Below are 16,847 nucleotides of genomic sequence, written 5' to 3'. Positions count from 1 at the left end.
ATGCTAACAAATTGGAAGAGAAAAGTAACTTTTCTTCTTCTAAATGGAGTACCCTATGAAAAAGAACTTTCAGGCAAAACCAGTACTATTTAGATGAATACCTATTCAAAAGGCATTTACCCTTTCAGTATATTAACATCAATAGTCCTCAGAGGCCAACCTTCAAATTCCAACAAAGGGCAAGGAAAATAGTGTTAAAAAGTATTCAAGTAAATCGCCCTTCTCCTCCTGCACCTGTACCCTGATAGTCTTATGGAATCTTTCTGGGTTTTCTACCATAATAAAGGCTTATTTGATATGATTTTATCTTACTCTTAATTTACAGGACAGATAAGACTCTTTATGTACCTTCCAATTTTCCAAACTAGTAACCATTAAGACTTAATGCTTAAAATAATTCTTTTTAGTATCTTTTTTTGTCATTTTAAATCCATTAATTTAATTTTAACTTAAATTAAATAAATTAATTTAATTTTAAATCCATTAATTTGAGTCACCTCAAATAGGTTAGTAAAGGCACTCCAATACTGTGGTAATTCAGTATTCACATCAGTTTTGGGAAGCGACTCCTTACACTTCAGGAAATTAAACTTGTAAAAGCTTTCAGTTTCTATATCTTATTTGATTTAATGTTAATCAAGCTAGCACTGATTTTTAATATATGTTCAAACAGGTTTTTAAGCAAGTTGTTGATCTGCTATTTGAAGAATAAGTAGGCTTGCCATTCTGCCAGATACTCTTGTTAATGACCCTTTATGCCCTGTCTTTAACCACACTGTTTAAACACAAGGAATATTTTTGTTATATTTCATATACAGTGACAAAACAAAGCAAGAATTCTTTCGATGAATGAATTTTATAAAACCATAGAGTTCCCTTAAACTTCACAGATGTTTATGTACCCATGGCTGACTGCACACTATAGTATGTCAAGGTAACTGGTAGATGCATTCCTGCCAAATCTTGGCCAATAAACATTATTTTACACAGGCCCTTAAAACTACTATCCCGCTTAACACTACACTACCACCAGGACCACCACTTAAATTCCAACCAGCTTGCTGCCCCAAACTTCATACTCCAATTTCCAGCCTTACTCCCCCCCACCCCCGTATGAGGGGGACTATTGGGTAATAAATCAGCTCACTAAAGTATGCAGGACAGAGTTGTAATCTGATCTGAAATGTATGGAACCTGGTTCCATTTTGCAACTTTACATAATTTTTAAATTTCCCTTTAGCTGAAGGAAAAGGATTAACAGGAAACCTGGCACTTGAGTGTACCAAACACTGCACAGGGCACAGGTAGATTCTTGTCTTGCTGGGAAAGGTAGTCAGGACTAGCCACCCAACACAATAGCTTTTGAGTCTGGAGAAAAACAGCTTGATATTCTGAGGACAGAATGAAACTAAAATTAAAATCATAGACATTTACTGTGGAAAAGTCCTTAAAATGATCTGGTCCAACCCCCTCATTTTCTTAACGAACTGTAGTGAAAAATTAGTTTAAATTATTTCAATCCAAATATTCAAGTATCTGCTGTGTGCTGGGTATTAGTTTATGGATTAGATTTTTAAAAGAGACTTCTTGAGTACACACATGAAACACGCCTGTTTATGATATACAGTTCACTTTTAAGCCTATAAGATGAGTTAAGAGGCAGTACGGATTAGTGGGAAGAACAAAAATCTGGAACCACTTACCGGAATTAAATACTGTGGAGCTCTACGCAAATCACTTAACCTCTTATTTTAAAAGCTAAGGGGACTTTCTTACCTCACAGGTCCTTCCAACTCCAGTAACATAACAAATCGGATTCTTTTATTAAAAAGCAGCACTGAGTAGTTTGAAAGTCCACACTTGGAAGCTAGGAAATTGGATTAAGATGGAAAATGTTTAATTTTCCTTAATTTTATGGTAGATTAAAGAAAAATTACAGAGATACAATATTAGAGTCTTCTGAATAAAATTCTAAAAGAATACATAAAAGACCATTCATAGGGACTAACTCGTGCAAGTCTGGGAGCAAAAGAGGTGAAGAGGGAGGTTTTTGTTGCCTTCGAAACTACCTAACTTTTTCAAGGGCATGTATTACTTTTATAATTTTTTTAAATCTCCAATTTTTAAAAAACTTATGAGCACTTAAATCATAGAAGGCAATGTAACGTAGCAGAAAGTACAATGAACTACAGAAGGGGAGAAAAGATTACTAGTCTGCCTCTCTAGCTCTGTGACCTTGGGAAGTATATTTGAGTTACAACATTCTAGCTTTCTTATGAAAACAAGAATGAGACTACTCAGTGTGGTAACTATCCCGCTGGACTCAATTTTATATTAAATGGTCTTAGGTTACTTTTCTCTCATTTAGTCATTAAGTGCATCCATCAAACACTGAAAGAGCAGCAGGAACTAAACAAAAGTAAGATAGCGTAAAAATTAATTTCCCTATAATAAAAATAATTAACAGCCAAAAACAATCTAACAGAGTTCTGGAAATGTTTAATTTGCTGAAGAAAAATAAGGGATAAAAGATAAACTTGGTGAAAATCCAAAATCTATTACTGAGAAAAGTAAATAAATATATACTCAGACCTTGACCTGAATGTTTTATTAGAATGCTTTCCAAACATATGTCAGTAAATTAATTAAATTAAAAAATTATTATCAATCACATAAATTACAACTCTGCTGGGGTTAGGATACTGTCTTCTGTTTCTTAATTTACTGATGGTCAAACTTTCTGTCTCTAAATACTAACCCCATTATTGATCTTCCTAATGATGGATCTGAATGCCTGAAATTATTCTTTGTAGCTTAACATTCATCCTATTATCAGAGAAAAATAAGGTTATTGTATCGTCCTTCCCAGCTTTATGTGACCAATAAAAGGGTCATGTGGTTATCAAAGCAGTTTTCTCAAAACTTATTATTAACATGCATCTCTCTATTGTATTTTTCTCCCATTTCACATCCCGTGGAAAAAAACATACTGTTAAATATTAAAACTTAAAGTTTTCTTAAGGATTAAAGTTTTCTTAAGGATTTAAGTTATGTTCAATTTTTGAGGTTTGAAAGGATGCTGCTCTTTTTCTTATACCTCACCTAATAGATAAGTGAATAAAAGAGGAGAAAGTAACATTTTTCTCCTCCGTAATTCTAAATTTGGCTAAATGCCACAAATAAATTGTATTCTTAAATTTACTATTAAGTACCAGTCACTGATGGGCTTCCCTGGTGGCGCAGTGGTTGAGAGTCCGCCTGCCGATGCAGGGGACACGGGTTCGTGCCCCACCCCGGTCTGGGAAGATCCCACATGCCGCGGAGCGGCTGGGCCCGTGAGCCATGGCCGCTGAGCCTGCGCATCCGGAGCCTGTGCTCCGCAAGGGGAGAGGCCACAACAGTGAGAGGCCCGCGTACCGAAAAAAAAAAAAAAAGTACCAGTCACTGAATATTTAGGCAAAGCTTCAAAAGACAGACAGAAATTCACCTCTCCATATCCCTGATCTCTATTCCTTTGACCCAAGGATTCAAACTGATACCTAGAAAGACTTCCAGTTTGACAGCTCTAGGGGAATATGCAAACCATGTAACTACCACAAGGGAGCTGTCAACTGAGCAGCTTCCAGCTTAGCCCCTTAGGGCAAGTGCCCTGACCAATGCCCAAGGCCCAGAACCTCTTTCTTCCTTCTAAATATGCATTGAAATTTCCTATTTGGGACTTTATTGTGCAAACAAGGTCCAGAAGAAGCATGATTAGGAATCTCCTTCAGAACCTTGAGCACTGCCATCTCTGCAGTCTTCTCTTTGTGTCCCTTCTCCACAAATAGTTTTTCCATTGTTTGCAGTTAGCCCGGGAACTAAAAAGTGAATCATTTGTTTTTTATTTGTTTTGGAAGAAGACAGTACTTATTATTTGTTTGCTAAGATTAAGGGCAAGAGCCTTGGTAGCACAGAGATCTAGCTCTGCCCCATAGCAGTCTCATCTCCCCATCTCTCACCACCACTCCTATCACTGACCTCACAGGGTTGCTGTGAGGAGTAACAAGACACAAGTACCTAGCAAGCAGTATGCAGAAAGGTCCTGTCCCTCTCCCAGAAAATGTGCTCTTAGCTCTGGCACTTTCTTAGTCTTTTACTGAAATTCTCTAGGTCTCCACGTTCTCACCTGTAAAACCAAAGTAAATAACACAAAGCTGCAGGTATATAGTGAAGACTGGAAATAATTTATGTTGAGCATTTAGCACAGTATCTCAATAAATAATAGTCTTAAACAAATATTAGCTCCCTTTCCTTCCAACTTGAAGTTGTTTTACTGAGTATCTCTATCTTGGTTGCTTTTTATTCTACCATTTCAATTTGTCTTTCAGAGCACATCCAAACCTGTACTGTGGACTCTGGGAAGCATGATTACCTTTCTACTGGTGCCTTCTCTTCGAGTTTCAAGTAGAGGCCAACTGATTAAACCCATACAGAGAGGCTATAGTGGCACCAGGGAGCGCTATAAAGAAATTCACTTTAATGCTATAATAAGGCTTAGGTGCTTCTCAACTGCAATAATGTGAGGCATACCGTAGCTTCAAAAAAAATTTTATCATGAGCAATAAGAGCCTGCAGGTTGTAAATGCTAAAATCCTTGGCAAGAGACAAAATATGACAATACAAAAGGCACTAACTAAAAACAGTCCCAGGATACGTTAATAAAATCTGAAGAAGCAAGGAGGCAAGAGCAATAGGGAAAAGTTATACATGAATTGCCATAATTTAGTGGCAAGTTTGGGCTGGGTCATCAAAAGAAGGCTTGGTATTCCTGTTTGTTTGTTTGTTTAAGATCTTTAACTCTCAGGACAACGCTTATTGGTGGCTCTTCTGCAATTCTTAAATTCTAACAAGGAACTACTCTAATTATTTAGTCATTACTAAAACAACGTTTAAGTCTCTATTCTCATGAACCATCACAATTAATCTAAGCTTCATTAATTTAGAACTTTGTCACAGAACTTCTAACTGTCTAGATCACTCAAGGAGTTCTCTTATTAGAAGTTATCTCTTGCTATCTTCATTGCTGTTAAGCTGAACTTTCCTCTCTAGAAGCCAAGTCTTTCCTTGAGACACCATTGTGTACATGTCTTTGTTACTGCTATTTTCCTTTCCACGATTCTACCCCAAGTCATCCAAACCTCAGATTTAACAAAACACATTTAACTTCAAGAATCTTTTCTCTTCACTAGAACCCACATCAGTATCTTCCAATTTTCACCTTTAGCACTTAATATTCCACAAACCAAGACACTAATTATATATAGTGTCTTATCTCTAATTGCTTTAAGTGTTTATATCTTACCTTCCTGATAATACTAAGTTCTTTAGCAGGACTTTGTCAAGTTATCTTACTTATGTCAACCAAATACCAAAACAAAACGATTTTTTAAAAAAAACCAAAAAGAACAAAAAAGAAAACTGTTAGAAAAGCTACTCACAGAACACAGATAACAAAGCAAACAAATTCTGAAATTAGAAAATTTCCTATATAGTCCTATATGCATGTCTTGGATTGATCTTCAACACATCATCACTATCTATTAAGTAAAATAAAGCAATGGAACAATGGGTAGGGTATGGGTATCATTTGCTATACTATGTGTACAGAAAAGGGAAATATATATAACACACTGTATATCTGCATAAACCAATCGCTGGAAAGACAAAAAGAAACAGGTAATATGATTTAACACTAGGAGAGAAATTGGCTGGCTGGGCAGTGAGTGGGGAAGAGACTTTTTTTGCCTATATAATTTTGTGCTGTTTAAATTTTATACTACATACATGTATTGCCCATTCCACATAATAATTTAAATAAGATAAAAATAATTACTCAGGGACTTCCTGGGTGGCGAAGTGGTTAAGAATCCGCCTGCCAATGCAGGGGACATGGGTTTGAGCCCTGGTCCAGGAAGATCCCACATGCCGCAGAGCAACTAAGCCTGTGTGCCACAACTACTGAGTCTGCGCGCTCTAGAGCCCGCGAGCCACAACTACTGAGACCACGTGCCACAACTACTGAAGCCTGTGCGCCTAGAACCCATGCTCCACAACAAGAGAAGCCACTGCAATAAGAAGCCCGCACATTGCAGTGAAGAGTAGCCCCCCACCCCGGCTCAACACAATTAGAGAAAGCCCACATGCAGCAACAAAGACCCAATGCAGCCATAAATAAATAAATTAAAAAATAATAATAATAATAATTACTCAGAGAGCTCATCAGTTGAAAAGAAAACACTTTCAGGTATGTATATTTTAGTGAATTATCACAAGAATTAAAATGCTGTGCTGTGCATAAGATTTATTATGACAAAGACACATACTCATCCAATCATTTCTCGGGTATCTATGAAGATTCTAAATTCTAGCCCTTATATAACTTTGTAATCAGACAAATTTTTACCTTAAAAATTTATTTCTAATCAATAATCACTCCTCCTACATTAAAGGTATAATCATTAACCTTATTAGTGAAGACAGCATGAAGAACTGAGAAAAATAGCAGTTGTGAAACTAGAAATGCCTAGATCTGAATCCTCAGCTTTCTAGTTGTGTGGCTTCTCAGCTAACCACTTCAGCGTATCTGGACAGCAAATTTCCTCTTAAGGGCAGAGGTCAGCAAAGTTAGGTACCAGGGCCAATTCCATCCCATTGTAACCGAAAGTGGGGGTCTGGCTGCTCATCACTCTAAAGCCAATAAAGAGGCAAGTTGGTGGAAAGGAAAGTTTGCTTTATTTCGGATGCTGGCTACCAGGGGCAGGGCAGACTCCTGTCCAAAGGCCGACTCCCTGCCACTGACAATCAGTGGGCAAGAGCTTTTACAGACAGAGGGAAGGGGCTACAGGTAGAAACAGCACAGTCAGCTCTGACAGTCATCTTGAAATTGGTCATCGGTGGTCTGACCAGCGTCGTCATCTTGACTGTTTTAAGTACAGTTAATCTTCAGTTCCAGGATCGGTTTGTTCCCATTTCTTTGAGGTCATTTCTCGGAACTGTAGCTTATGTCATGGCTACAGTCTGGTCATCATGTAGTTAACGTCCTTCACCTGCTGGGGTTTTAGTATCTATAAGACAGCTCACAGGGTATGGCTCAGAATATTATCTATAGCCCTTGAGGAGAAGCTAAAGGTCCTTGACTTTGCTTAATGAGTAAACTATGATTATCATTTGGTCTCCTTTGACTGTTTTCCTTTGTTTCTGCATTTTCTCACTTCTCTGATTAAACTTATCCTTTGGCTAAAGTTTTTCCACAGAAAAAAGGCAGGCTGAGGACATGGGTGGGAGTGGGGGGAGGACCACAGGGTCCTGCTCCATTTCACGGTCACCTATTTTTTGTAAAATAAAATTTTACTGGAACAGTCTATTGCCCATTTGCTTACATATTGTCTATGGCTGCTTTCACAGTGCAATGTCGACTTGACTAGTTTTGACATCAACCATATGCCCTGCAAAGCTGAAAATATTTACTATCTGCAGGAAAAGTTTACCTGCTCCAGCCTAAGAATAAAATGCAGACAAACCACATCTTTGTTGAAATTTTTTAAAGTATTGGAATGCCGAGCAGGCAGCAGGTCAAAACTATTTTCAAAATAACATGAAGACATTATTTATCCTTTTCACTCTAATTTTCTCCAAGTGCACAATGGAGTTTTCCAGAGGCTACATCGTGTGTGATGTCACAATAGACTACAAGCAGAAGCAGACACAAGAATACAGCTGTTTTCCCTTAAGCCAGAGTTTAAAGAGATTTGCAAAAACAGTGCCACTCTTCTGACTAAATATTTTTTTCTTTTAGAAAAGTGTTATTTTAGTTAAAAAGGTTGTGTTAACATATAATGGGTTTGTTACTGTTACTTTAAAAAGTCATAAATATTTTAACTTTTCTCAGTTTTAATTCTTTGGAGTAAATATTGATAAGTATAACCCAATAAACAAAAGCTCTTTTGGATGCTCAGTAACGTTTATAGGTGTTTTGACAACAAAAAGTTCAAGAATCTGCTATACTATAGCTCTAGTGCATCACAGCAGCATGATTAACTGGCCTACTAGAACAGTCAATACACTGGGCAGGGATTGTGGATAAGCACAGTCGTTTATTAATCATGGACATTACCAGGACAATCAATGACAACACCCCATCCCTCAAGCTGTTTTTGAAGGAAAATTTGACAATTCTCATTAGAAGCTCCTCAGGGGACTTTTTAAGACATTTACTCAAGGGACTTCCCTGGTGGTCCAGTGGTAAAGGATCCACCTTCCAATGTAGGGGACGTGGGTTCCATCCCTGGTCAGGGAACTAAGATCCCACATGCTGCAGGGCAACTAAGCCAGCGTGCTGCAAACTACAGAGCCCATGCGCTCTGGAACCCACGCGCCACAACTAGAGAGAGAACCACACGCCACAACTAGAGAAGCCCACGCGCCACAACGAAAGATCCCACATGCCTCAAAGATGATCCTGTGTGCTGTAATGAAGACCTGACGTGGCTAGCTAAATAAATAAATAAATAAGGGAGATTTATTCAAAACTTTGAAGTAAGGTCAATGGAAGACAGCTTGTCCTTTCAATGCCATATAGGGGAAATGCCCATCCAAGGATTATCTAGTGCCTCAGTTCCTCAGCTGTGCACCAAACCCCCCAAAACACTGCAGCAAATTCACATGGATGTGGTGGGATATTTTAAATCTGGTGGCGGGGGGCGGGGGGGGCCCTCAGCTGTGACTATGACATAAAGTAAAATCAATATGGACAGGAAATGAGAGTAGTAGCATCCAATCTGATTCCAAGGTTTGAGAAGTTGTACAGTGCTCAACAGGCATACATGTTCTATTTATCAGCAATTCTGGGTAAGAAGAAAATACATTTTATCCTTTCAATTTATGTTCATTGTTCAAACAGCTACTAAGTTGTAGATGCATATATACCTATTAATTTTCTAGAAAAACCTAGCTACTCAAATACTCTTTGAACTGGTTTTCACATCTTACCTGTTCTTTCACTAATTAATGAGTTGATTAAAATGTATGCCATTTGTTCATTTTATATTTGCATTAGAGTCCAAATTTTACCTTTCTGTGAATTATACTTTAGTGTGCTGAAGTGACCCTTTTCCAGTGTATCTAGAAATAACTCTATTTTTAAAAGCTAAATTTTCAAGAATTCACTAAGTAATCATCAAGCACTATGGAGGGATGTATATATAGGAATATATAAAGTATCAAGAAAGACTCCATATACATTACTATGTTCAAATAAAGGACATATCTATGTGTTAGAATTCAATTAAACTCTCATAATTCTATGTGGTTTTCTGAATTTTACTATTTTTAATAAATACATTCAATCTTTTTGTTATAGGAAAATACACAACAGATTTTTTTAAGACGTTTGGAATGACTTATGAACACATTCTTCAAACAAAGCAGTATAAAGGAAAGCTTTAAAAAGTGGGTGAGTAATATGGAATTAAATTCCCTCCAGGGAAACATTTTAATATTATTCATTAAACACAGGGCTAAGAACAAAAGAACAAATGGCCACATTTGTATAATTAGTACTTTTAATGCCAGATATGCCAGTAAACTAAAAATATAGATAACAATTTATTTTATCCTCAACCTCCCACTTTTTTTTTCTATTTTTCTTCACTCCATATCAAATATTCTTATCTAGACCAGTCTTCTCATTTCAAGCTACATAAGTGATAAATGTGTTTAAGAAGGAAAAAGCATAGGAAAAACGTTCCCCTTTTTGGTACCCTTATGAGGAATGGTAGGGAAAAAAGCAAAGTAAAAAGCAAGTGCATAAATATGTTTCTAGAAGGTCTGAATGACACCTGTCCAAGTGAAAAGAAAATCCTGGAAGTGGTGGTGGTTTGTAAGGAGCTTCCTTCTTTCCTCATCTGGTAATTGTGACTGCTGGATCCATTTCTGTCTGGGTCACTTTTCACCTATGCTGCCTCCTTTTATTATCCAGGGTAGCTATCTCACCTTACTACTAAAGACACTTGGCTTAACGTTACCTAGAAGTGTATTTTCTATGTGAAATATGGAAAATGGACTCTCATGCTTTATAGTGAATCTTAATAGTCAACAGGCTTCTTTATAACTACATATGTATATGAGACCAAAATCAAACCTATGAAAATACTTGGTGTAAAGGAGGTGAATTTTATGGAAGTTCTATCATCTGCTTTTAATGCATGGTTTATATAAATTATACAACTTTCATATATATAATATTAAATGATCTGAAAATGGAAAAATAAAATGATACATAATGCTATTCCAAAATTATGATCATTTAATTTTGAAAAGTTGAATGGTTTCATTCATAATATAGTGAATAGTATATAAAGTGCTTTATAAGAATCTAGGAAGAAATTTATGAAACAGGCTTTAAATAATTTGTCTAATTATTTAGACTTTCACATTATCTCATTTAATCCTCAAAACAACCTATATAAGGTAGACATCATTATACCTTTATTATTATTCCTACTCAGAGTTTAAAAAACACAGGAACAGAAACACAGGATATATAGTAAGTGGATCAGTTTGACTGTGCTTCACTGAGAACATAACTAGGAGTTATAACAAAGTTCTAAACTTCTGTCATTTACTCCCATCAATAATACTTGTAATAATGTATATGTATGTGCATCAGATTCCTAAAAAAGTCGCATGCACAAGAAGTTCTAATTCCTGAAGTCAATATTTATGATTCTGAATACTTACACTGCGGGTCAGGATGATTGGCCCCTACTCATCTGCCTCACCCCAGGTTCAGCTCCAACTTGGTTGCTCGGTAACTTCAGCTGTTTCTGAAAATAACTGACTTGTTCAAAGGAGTTGCAGGAGTACTGCATGCATCCTTAAAAGAGATCAGATACACAAGGTGCCAATAGCCCAACTGAAGGCTTCTCCATGATATACTCAGAAGAATTAAAAGAGCTCTGAAACTTGGGAAGCTTAGTTTACAGAAAATCAAAGCACAAATACAGAATGCTTTGCTCTAGCAGCTACAGAACATACCCTGTATTGTACTTCAAACACACAGTCACGTTCGAACGTATCCATAATATACTTCAACTAAAGCATCCTCTGGTTTGAAATGTACTTAGCAAGTATTTTATTGAGTCTTCACTGGGTATTTTTAACAGCATGTGTTTCTAAGGGTTGGGGGACAGGGAGGCCTTGCCATTATTAAAGTAGTGTCCTTTAGTATTGTAATTTACCTTTTTGAACCTACAAAACACGCTTAAAATGATGAAGGGTAATACAAGACAGTACATGTTTAATTTAATACTTGAACATAGAGACTGGGAAAAGGAAGGGCTACTGGGATAAAGTTGAAAAGTAAAAGCATATAATCCCAATTTTTCTGTTTTCACAAACTGGGTGTTTATGGGCTATCACAATGTCTTATTCTTTCCCTAAGAAACTCTAGTTGAAATCAAGGCCTAGAAATACTTAAGGACACAGCAAATCATTAGCAGAAGAAAGCTGTTATTTATTTCAGGAATGTGAACCATACTGTGATAGAAAGCTTCAGTTCTAGATCTTGAAATGTTAAGTAAGAAACAAAGGAGAGGAGGTGGCATGCTACAGTGAAATTGATAGAATACTTTAAAGACCACTGAGACAAACTCAAAATTCTCCAGCTAATAGTCCAATTTTCTCATTCAGTGAAACTTACCTTCTATAGTCTTTTATTTTTTAAAAATTCATCTAACGTAGAAATACTTTAGTCAACTCTCTTCAATTATACATACTAAGACGTTCCTTTGTTTTCTTAGATTCTCAGTACCAGATAAACTCTGTAAACAACACTGGTCAATTTCAGTGATACATAATAATCCTTCAAATGTTCCCCAACAATGCTCCCTCTTCTGTGTGCAACCAATTAGAGAGGGCTCCTTCTTTCTATGAGGCCTGTTAAGATCTCAAAATGTGTTGAGTCTGCTTCCACTAGCAGAATTGCAATTCATGGGCTAGCAATGGGGGACAAAGTCCAACAGGGTATATAACGTATGCTTTCTACTAGGGAATACTTGAATTAAAGTAACCATCATAAAGAGCCCAACTGCTCAAACTTGAAACTTGAACAAACCACTCAGTAAGAAATAATACTGAGGAAAAACTCATGCAAAACTGACAATTATAAGAAACAAGGATTTTAACCCATTTATAAAAGATAGTATTTTAAAGGATCATCTTTTAAAATAAGAATGATAAAGAGAATGCTGTTTTAATGACATAACTCAATATTTTGTTTTACACTAAATGAGTTTTAAGACCTCATTTTTTATTTTGATCCTAGAAAACTAAATAGATTTACAACAGAAAGAAGTTCCATTCAGTTCCTCCAAACCTGTAATATCCTTTGTACTAGGGATTGTAATAGATGCTGAATAGAATAAAAGGAGAAATAATGATGTATAGTAAACACCAAAATAAGTATGATTCTGTTTTAAAGATTCAATTTAGGAATAATGAAGGAATGGGAAAAGGAGGAAGGAGAGTAAATTCTCATCTTCCTTAGTACAAATTCAAGAGAAAAATAAAATTTTTAAAATAATAAAATAAAATTCAAAAGAACAGTAAAAACATACTGTTGATAAATATAGAGGTAAAATGTCAGAAACAGCCAGCCAGAAAACACGCCTCAGGGGAGCAGCTCAAAGAAGAGAGATCAAAGTTAACTTGCCAGGGAAGACAGAAAGAGTGGGGGAAAAAAAAACACTAACAAAAGAGAAATGGAGTTTAGACTATGCTAGGAATTGTGAAGGGCAACTATGGCTGGACAAAAGGCTTCGACTGGGGAACAGGAATGCCCGATAAAGTTTGGGTAACATCCTAAACACTGACACCACATTATGCTCTTATGTGGGAGAGTGCTTCACCAAAAGTAGACTAACAGAAGGATACACAGAGCAGAGGGATTAGAAACATAAGCAGTTTGAAGTCAGAAGACCCAGACAGGCAGAAGACTGTAACAACAGACCAGATATGAACATTATAACAAAGAGGAAGCTTCAGTTACATAATTTAGTATTTCATCTTAGCACTCACAGCGTTCTATATTCTTTAGCCATAAATATTAAGTTATAATAATACTTCGAACTTACACAACTATTAATAAAACTCTACATGAAGTACACTGTCACTCTCTCCTGTCAGGTTCTCAGATAGGAATTTAATACTTTCTAAGAACCACTCTTAATAAATCTTTATTTTTATAATATCCTCTAACACTCCAAAAACATCAAAGAAGTAAACCAAATACTTATAAAGTACATTATGTACTTTCTGGAGACATGCCTAGATTCTACAATTTCCCTAGAATCAGAGAACTGAAAAACTGAAAATTATTTTAGAAATGATAAATGCTAAAACTAAAGTCCAGAGGGATTCAGTAAGTCCCACAAAGTCAGACAGTTAATGGAAGATCATCCATATTTCTAGATGGACTGGTGATCAAGGAGAGCTCTGTTTCCAGCCTAGTTTCAGTCCTCTAGGAGGAATTACAACAATGATATTCACAAAACCTCTCTAGTATATATATACATTTCTAAAATAAATGTATTTATTTTATTTATTTGTTTTTCGCTGCGTTGAGTCTTCGTTGCTATGCGCGGGCCTTCTCTAGTTGTGGCAAGCGGGGGCCACTCTTCGTTGTGGTGCACGGGCTTCCCAGTGCGGTGGCCTCTCCTGCTGTGGAGCACCGGCTCCAGGCACGCGGGCTCAGTAGTTGTGGCTCGCGGGCTCCAGAGCGCAGGCTCAGCAGTTTTGGCGCATGGGCTTAGCTGCTTCGTGGCATGTGGGATCTTCTCGGAACAGGGCTCGAACCCATGTCCCCTGCATTGGCAGGCAGATTCTTAACCACTGTGCCATCAAGGGAAGCCCGATATATACATTTTTTAAAGGTGTACCTCTTACTGTAAGGTGTTTAAAATCCTTTTTGAAACTGACAGTATATATTTAAACTGTGAAAATAAATTATTGATATTCAGGATATAAGTTTTTATTGTGTACTTTTTAGACTGCTAATAGGACAAAAAACAAAAACTAACACTGATAATTGCCTTTCAGTTATTAAGAAAAAAAAGTAATTTTTAAAAAGTAAACAAGCTACCTCTGGTTGAGCTGGTCTTTCAATTTGACACTCTATGCATAATGTGTGAAAGTACAAAGCAGAGTGCCTGGTACATGAAAGATACTTTTAAAAACAAAAGACAGTACCACTTAGTTTTATCATAGGCTCTTATTAAAAGTTTGTCTCCTCCCTTCCTAGATCCAACAGTTTTCTACTTTGCAGCTACTTATAACAAAATATAATAAGAAGTCTACGTTCCTATCTTCATTTCAACTGCCATTTGTAACTCAGGCTACTGCAACCTGAAATTCACTACTGCAACCTGAAATTGACTACTGCACTGAAACTGCTCATGTTATGTCCATCATGGCTGCATAACTGCCTTTTAGAATGTATTTTATATGGTCTCTCTGGTAGACACAGCTGATTAATCTTGAAACTTTAAAAATTCATGGTTTTGGTGACACCGATCCTCCTGGTTCTCATTTCTCACTGACCTTTCCTAGTCTCCTTTATGTACTCCTTTTTCTCTACCCATCCTGTAAATGTAGATGCTCCCCAGGACTCTAACCTCACTGTCTTCTCACTTTTCACACAATTCTCAAATCCAAGTGACGAAATACACAGAACCTTTTGATATATCTTCCATCAAATAAACCAGCAGAAAATGACTACATTATTTTATAGATCCACCAAAAACAGACAAAAAATATGGTAAAACTATTATGTTGATTAATAAATCCAAGTTGTCCCATTACTATTATTTATGAATTTCCCATTGGCTAGTCCTTGTTAAAGGTACCACATCACTAATGACCTTAATTTTTCTGGACATTAATAAGAGATTCCCTTTATCTTTCACACTGTAAGTAATTGTTTACATGTCTGTCTACCCTCTAATGAGAGATCCCTTTCCCTGACTTTTCATCTTTGCACCTCAAGAAGGAAACACAGATGACTGGGCTATAATATAAGGGAAGTACAGGAAAGAGGAGGATGGGAAAGAAAATAAGAAGAGGTGAAGCGATAGGGGAAGGTGAGGAAAAAGAGGGAATGAAAGTTTTAAAGTGCTAAAAAATATTCTCCTACATCAAAATATTTCATCTTGTTACACAAAAACTGATTTTTGCTACTAAAACCAAAAGACAAGGGCATCTCTTGCACATTAGGTAGTGTTAGAACATAAAAAAAGAAGTTAAAGAAATAATCTCAGGCTTAAGAGTCAAGAAAATATCCAGATGAAATGACACAAAAGCACCCAAAGTAATGTACTTCCCATTGTGTATGTGTGTGTGCATCTGTTAACAGCACACACAAAAATAATTAGAATAGTTGAAAACATGTGAGGCTATTTGGAGTATCACCCCACAGTAGGGCAGGTTTGCTCACAAGGAAGAAATGGTGAATTAATTCAGAAAATGCACTGGCAAGTTGGTATTTGTGTTAACTCAGCTACTGTACACCTGATACTAGGAAAGATCAAAGGTCCAAACTGTTATTGGGGGCAATCAATTATTTTGCTAAAATTGGCATTCAAAGACTAAGGAATTATAAACTTCAAATTCTGTGGTAGTCAAATGTGGGTTGAAACTAGACTAAATTAGAAAATAAACACCTTTCCAATAGAAAGAAACTCCATCATTGGAACAATTTCTAAATTATTTTAAAAGAACATATTTTTTTTACTGGTTTGTTTTTAAGAATATTCTGAAAGCAAAGGCTTTTTCAAGTTCAACATACCTTAGAAATCAGAAATTTTGTATGCTTGATGTTAGTTGTCACAACTCTTTAGGACAAAGCCAAGTTCTCTTTCCTACTTATTATATTCCCAAGGATGAGTAACAAAAGATATGCTACTATAGCAAAAAAACGATATAAATTTCTTTTATCTTTTTGAAACTGCCTGGTCAAATTTCTATAAATATCCCAAACTTCATCTCATATCTAACACTGAGAACTCTTTTACAGTCCACCAGCAAATGATTTAGTTTTGCTATCAATATGGAGAGAAATGATAGCTCAAAAAGTAATATGCTATTAATCGAACAGGTGAAACCTAATCATCAATATGTTCATTTGTCGCCACTATTAGAATTATTTTAGCTTACATAAAATAGTGTGTTAAATCGTCTTTTTAATCTATTGAAAAAAGTATCTATAGGCTAATATCACTACTTTAAAAGTGTATTCCTTTTATCTGGGTCTAATGATATCAAATAAGAGAATTCCTAAAAATATTAATGTGTATATACAATGTGTTTAACACTGGGCAGCAAATTTTCCTCTCTCCTGGTTACTAAATCGGTATGTACTAAAAAAAAAAAAAAAAAAAGCTTCAAGAAGATTAATTTGTTCTTGCTTTTTCTCAACTAAATTATAAACTAGCCACATAAATTAACTCATTTAATCTTCACAATAACCCTCTAAGATACTGATTATTATCAATTCAATAACAGCAAAAATAAAAGTTCACCCCAGAAAAATTAAACAACTTTTCTAAAAGCAAATAACTTGTAAAGAGAGGTACGGGATGTGATCCCAACTCTTCTTATTCTAAATGCCCTCCTCTACAGGGCCACTCTGTCCATCCAAAATGACTTAAGCCCTGAGATCCTGTTTCAACATCCAAGAAGATGCTCTATTTTCCACTCAGAGAATGAGTGGAAAAGTCATTACACCTAATAAAGTTTTATTATAGCAAATGCTGAAT

At 36.1% G+C, this 16,847-nt stretch overlaps 1 protein-coding gene across 3 annotated transcripts in view; it reads right to left on the bottom strand.

Annotated features, from left to right (window-relative positions):
* MED13L (mediator complex subunit 13L) overlaps positions 1-16,847 on the bottom strand; it is a 295,894-nt gene that overhangs the window by 103,969 nt on the left and 175,078 nt on the right. Inside the window, exon 3 of one of the 3 annotated variants that reach the window (XM_060028115.1) lies at positions 1,777-1,867. The exons of the other annotated variants lie outside the window; for them this stretch is intronic. Coding sequence (XP_059884098.1) covers positions 1,777-1,867 — 91 coding nt within the window. The remainder of the gene's footprint in view (positions 1-1,776; positions 1,868-16,847) is intronic. 3 annotated transcript variants of the gene reach the window in all.

Source organism: Delphinus delphis, chromosome 13, assembly GCF_949987515.2.
Source record: "Delphinus delphis chromosome 13, mDelDel1.2, whole genome shotgun sequence".
Classification (NCBI taxonomy): domain Eukaryota; kingdom Metazoa; phylum Chordata; class Mammalia; order Artiodactyla; family Delphinidae; genus Delphinus; species Delphinus delphis.
This window is presented reverse-complemented; position numbering and strand designations above follow the sequence as displayed.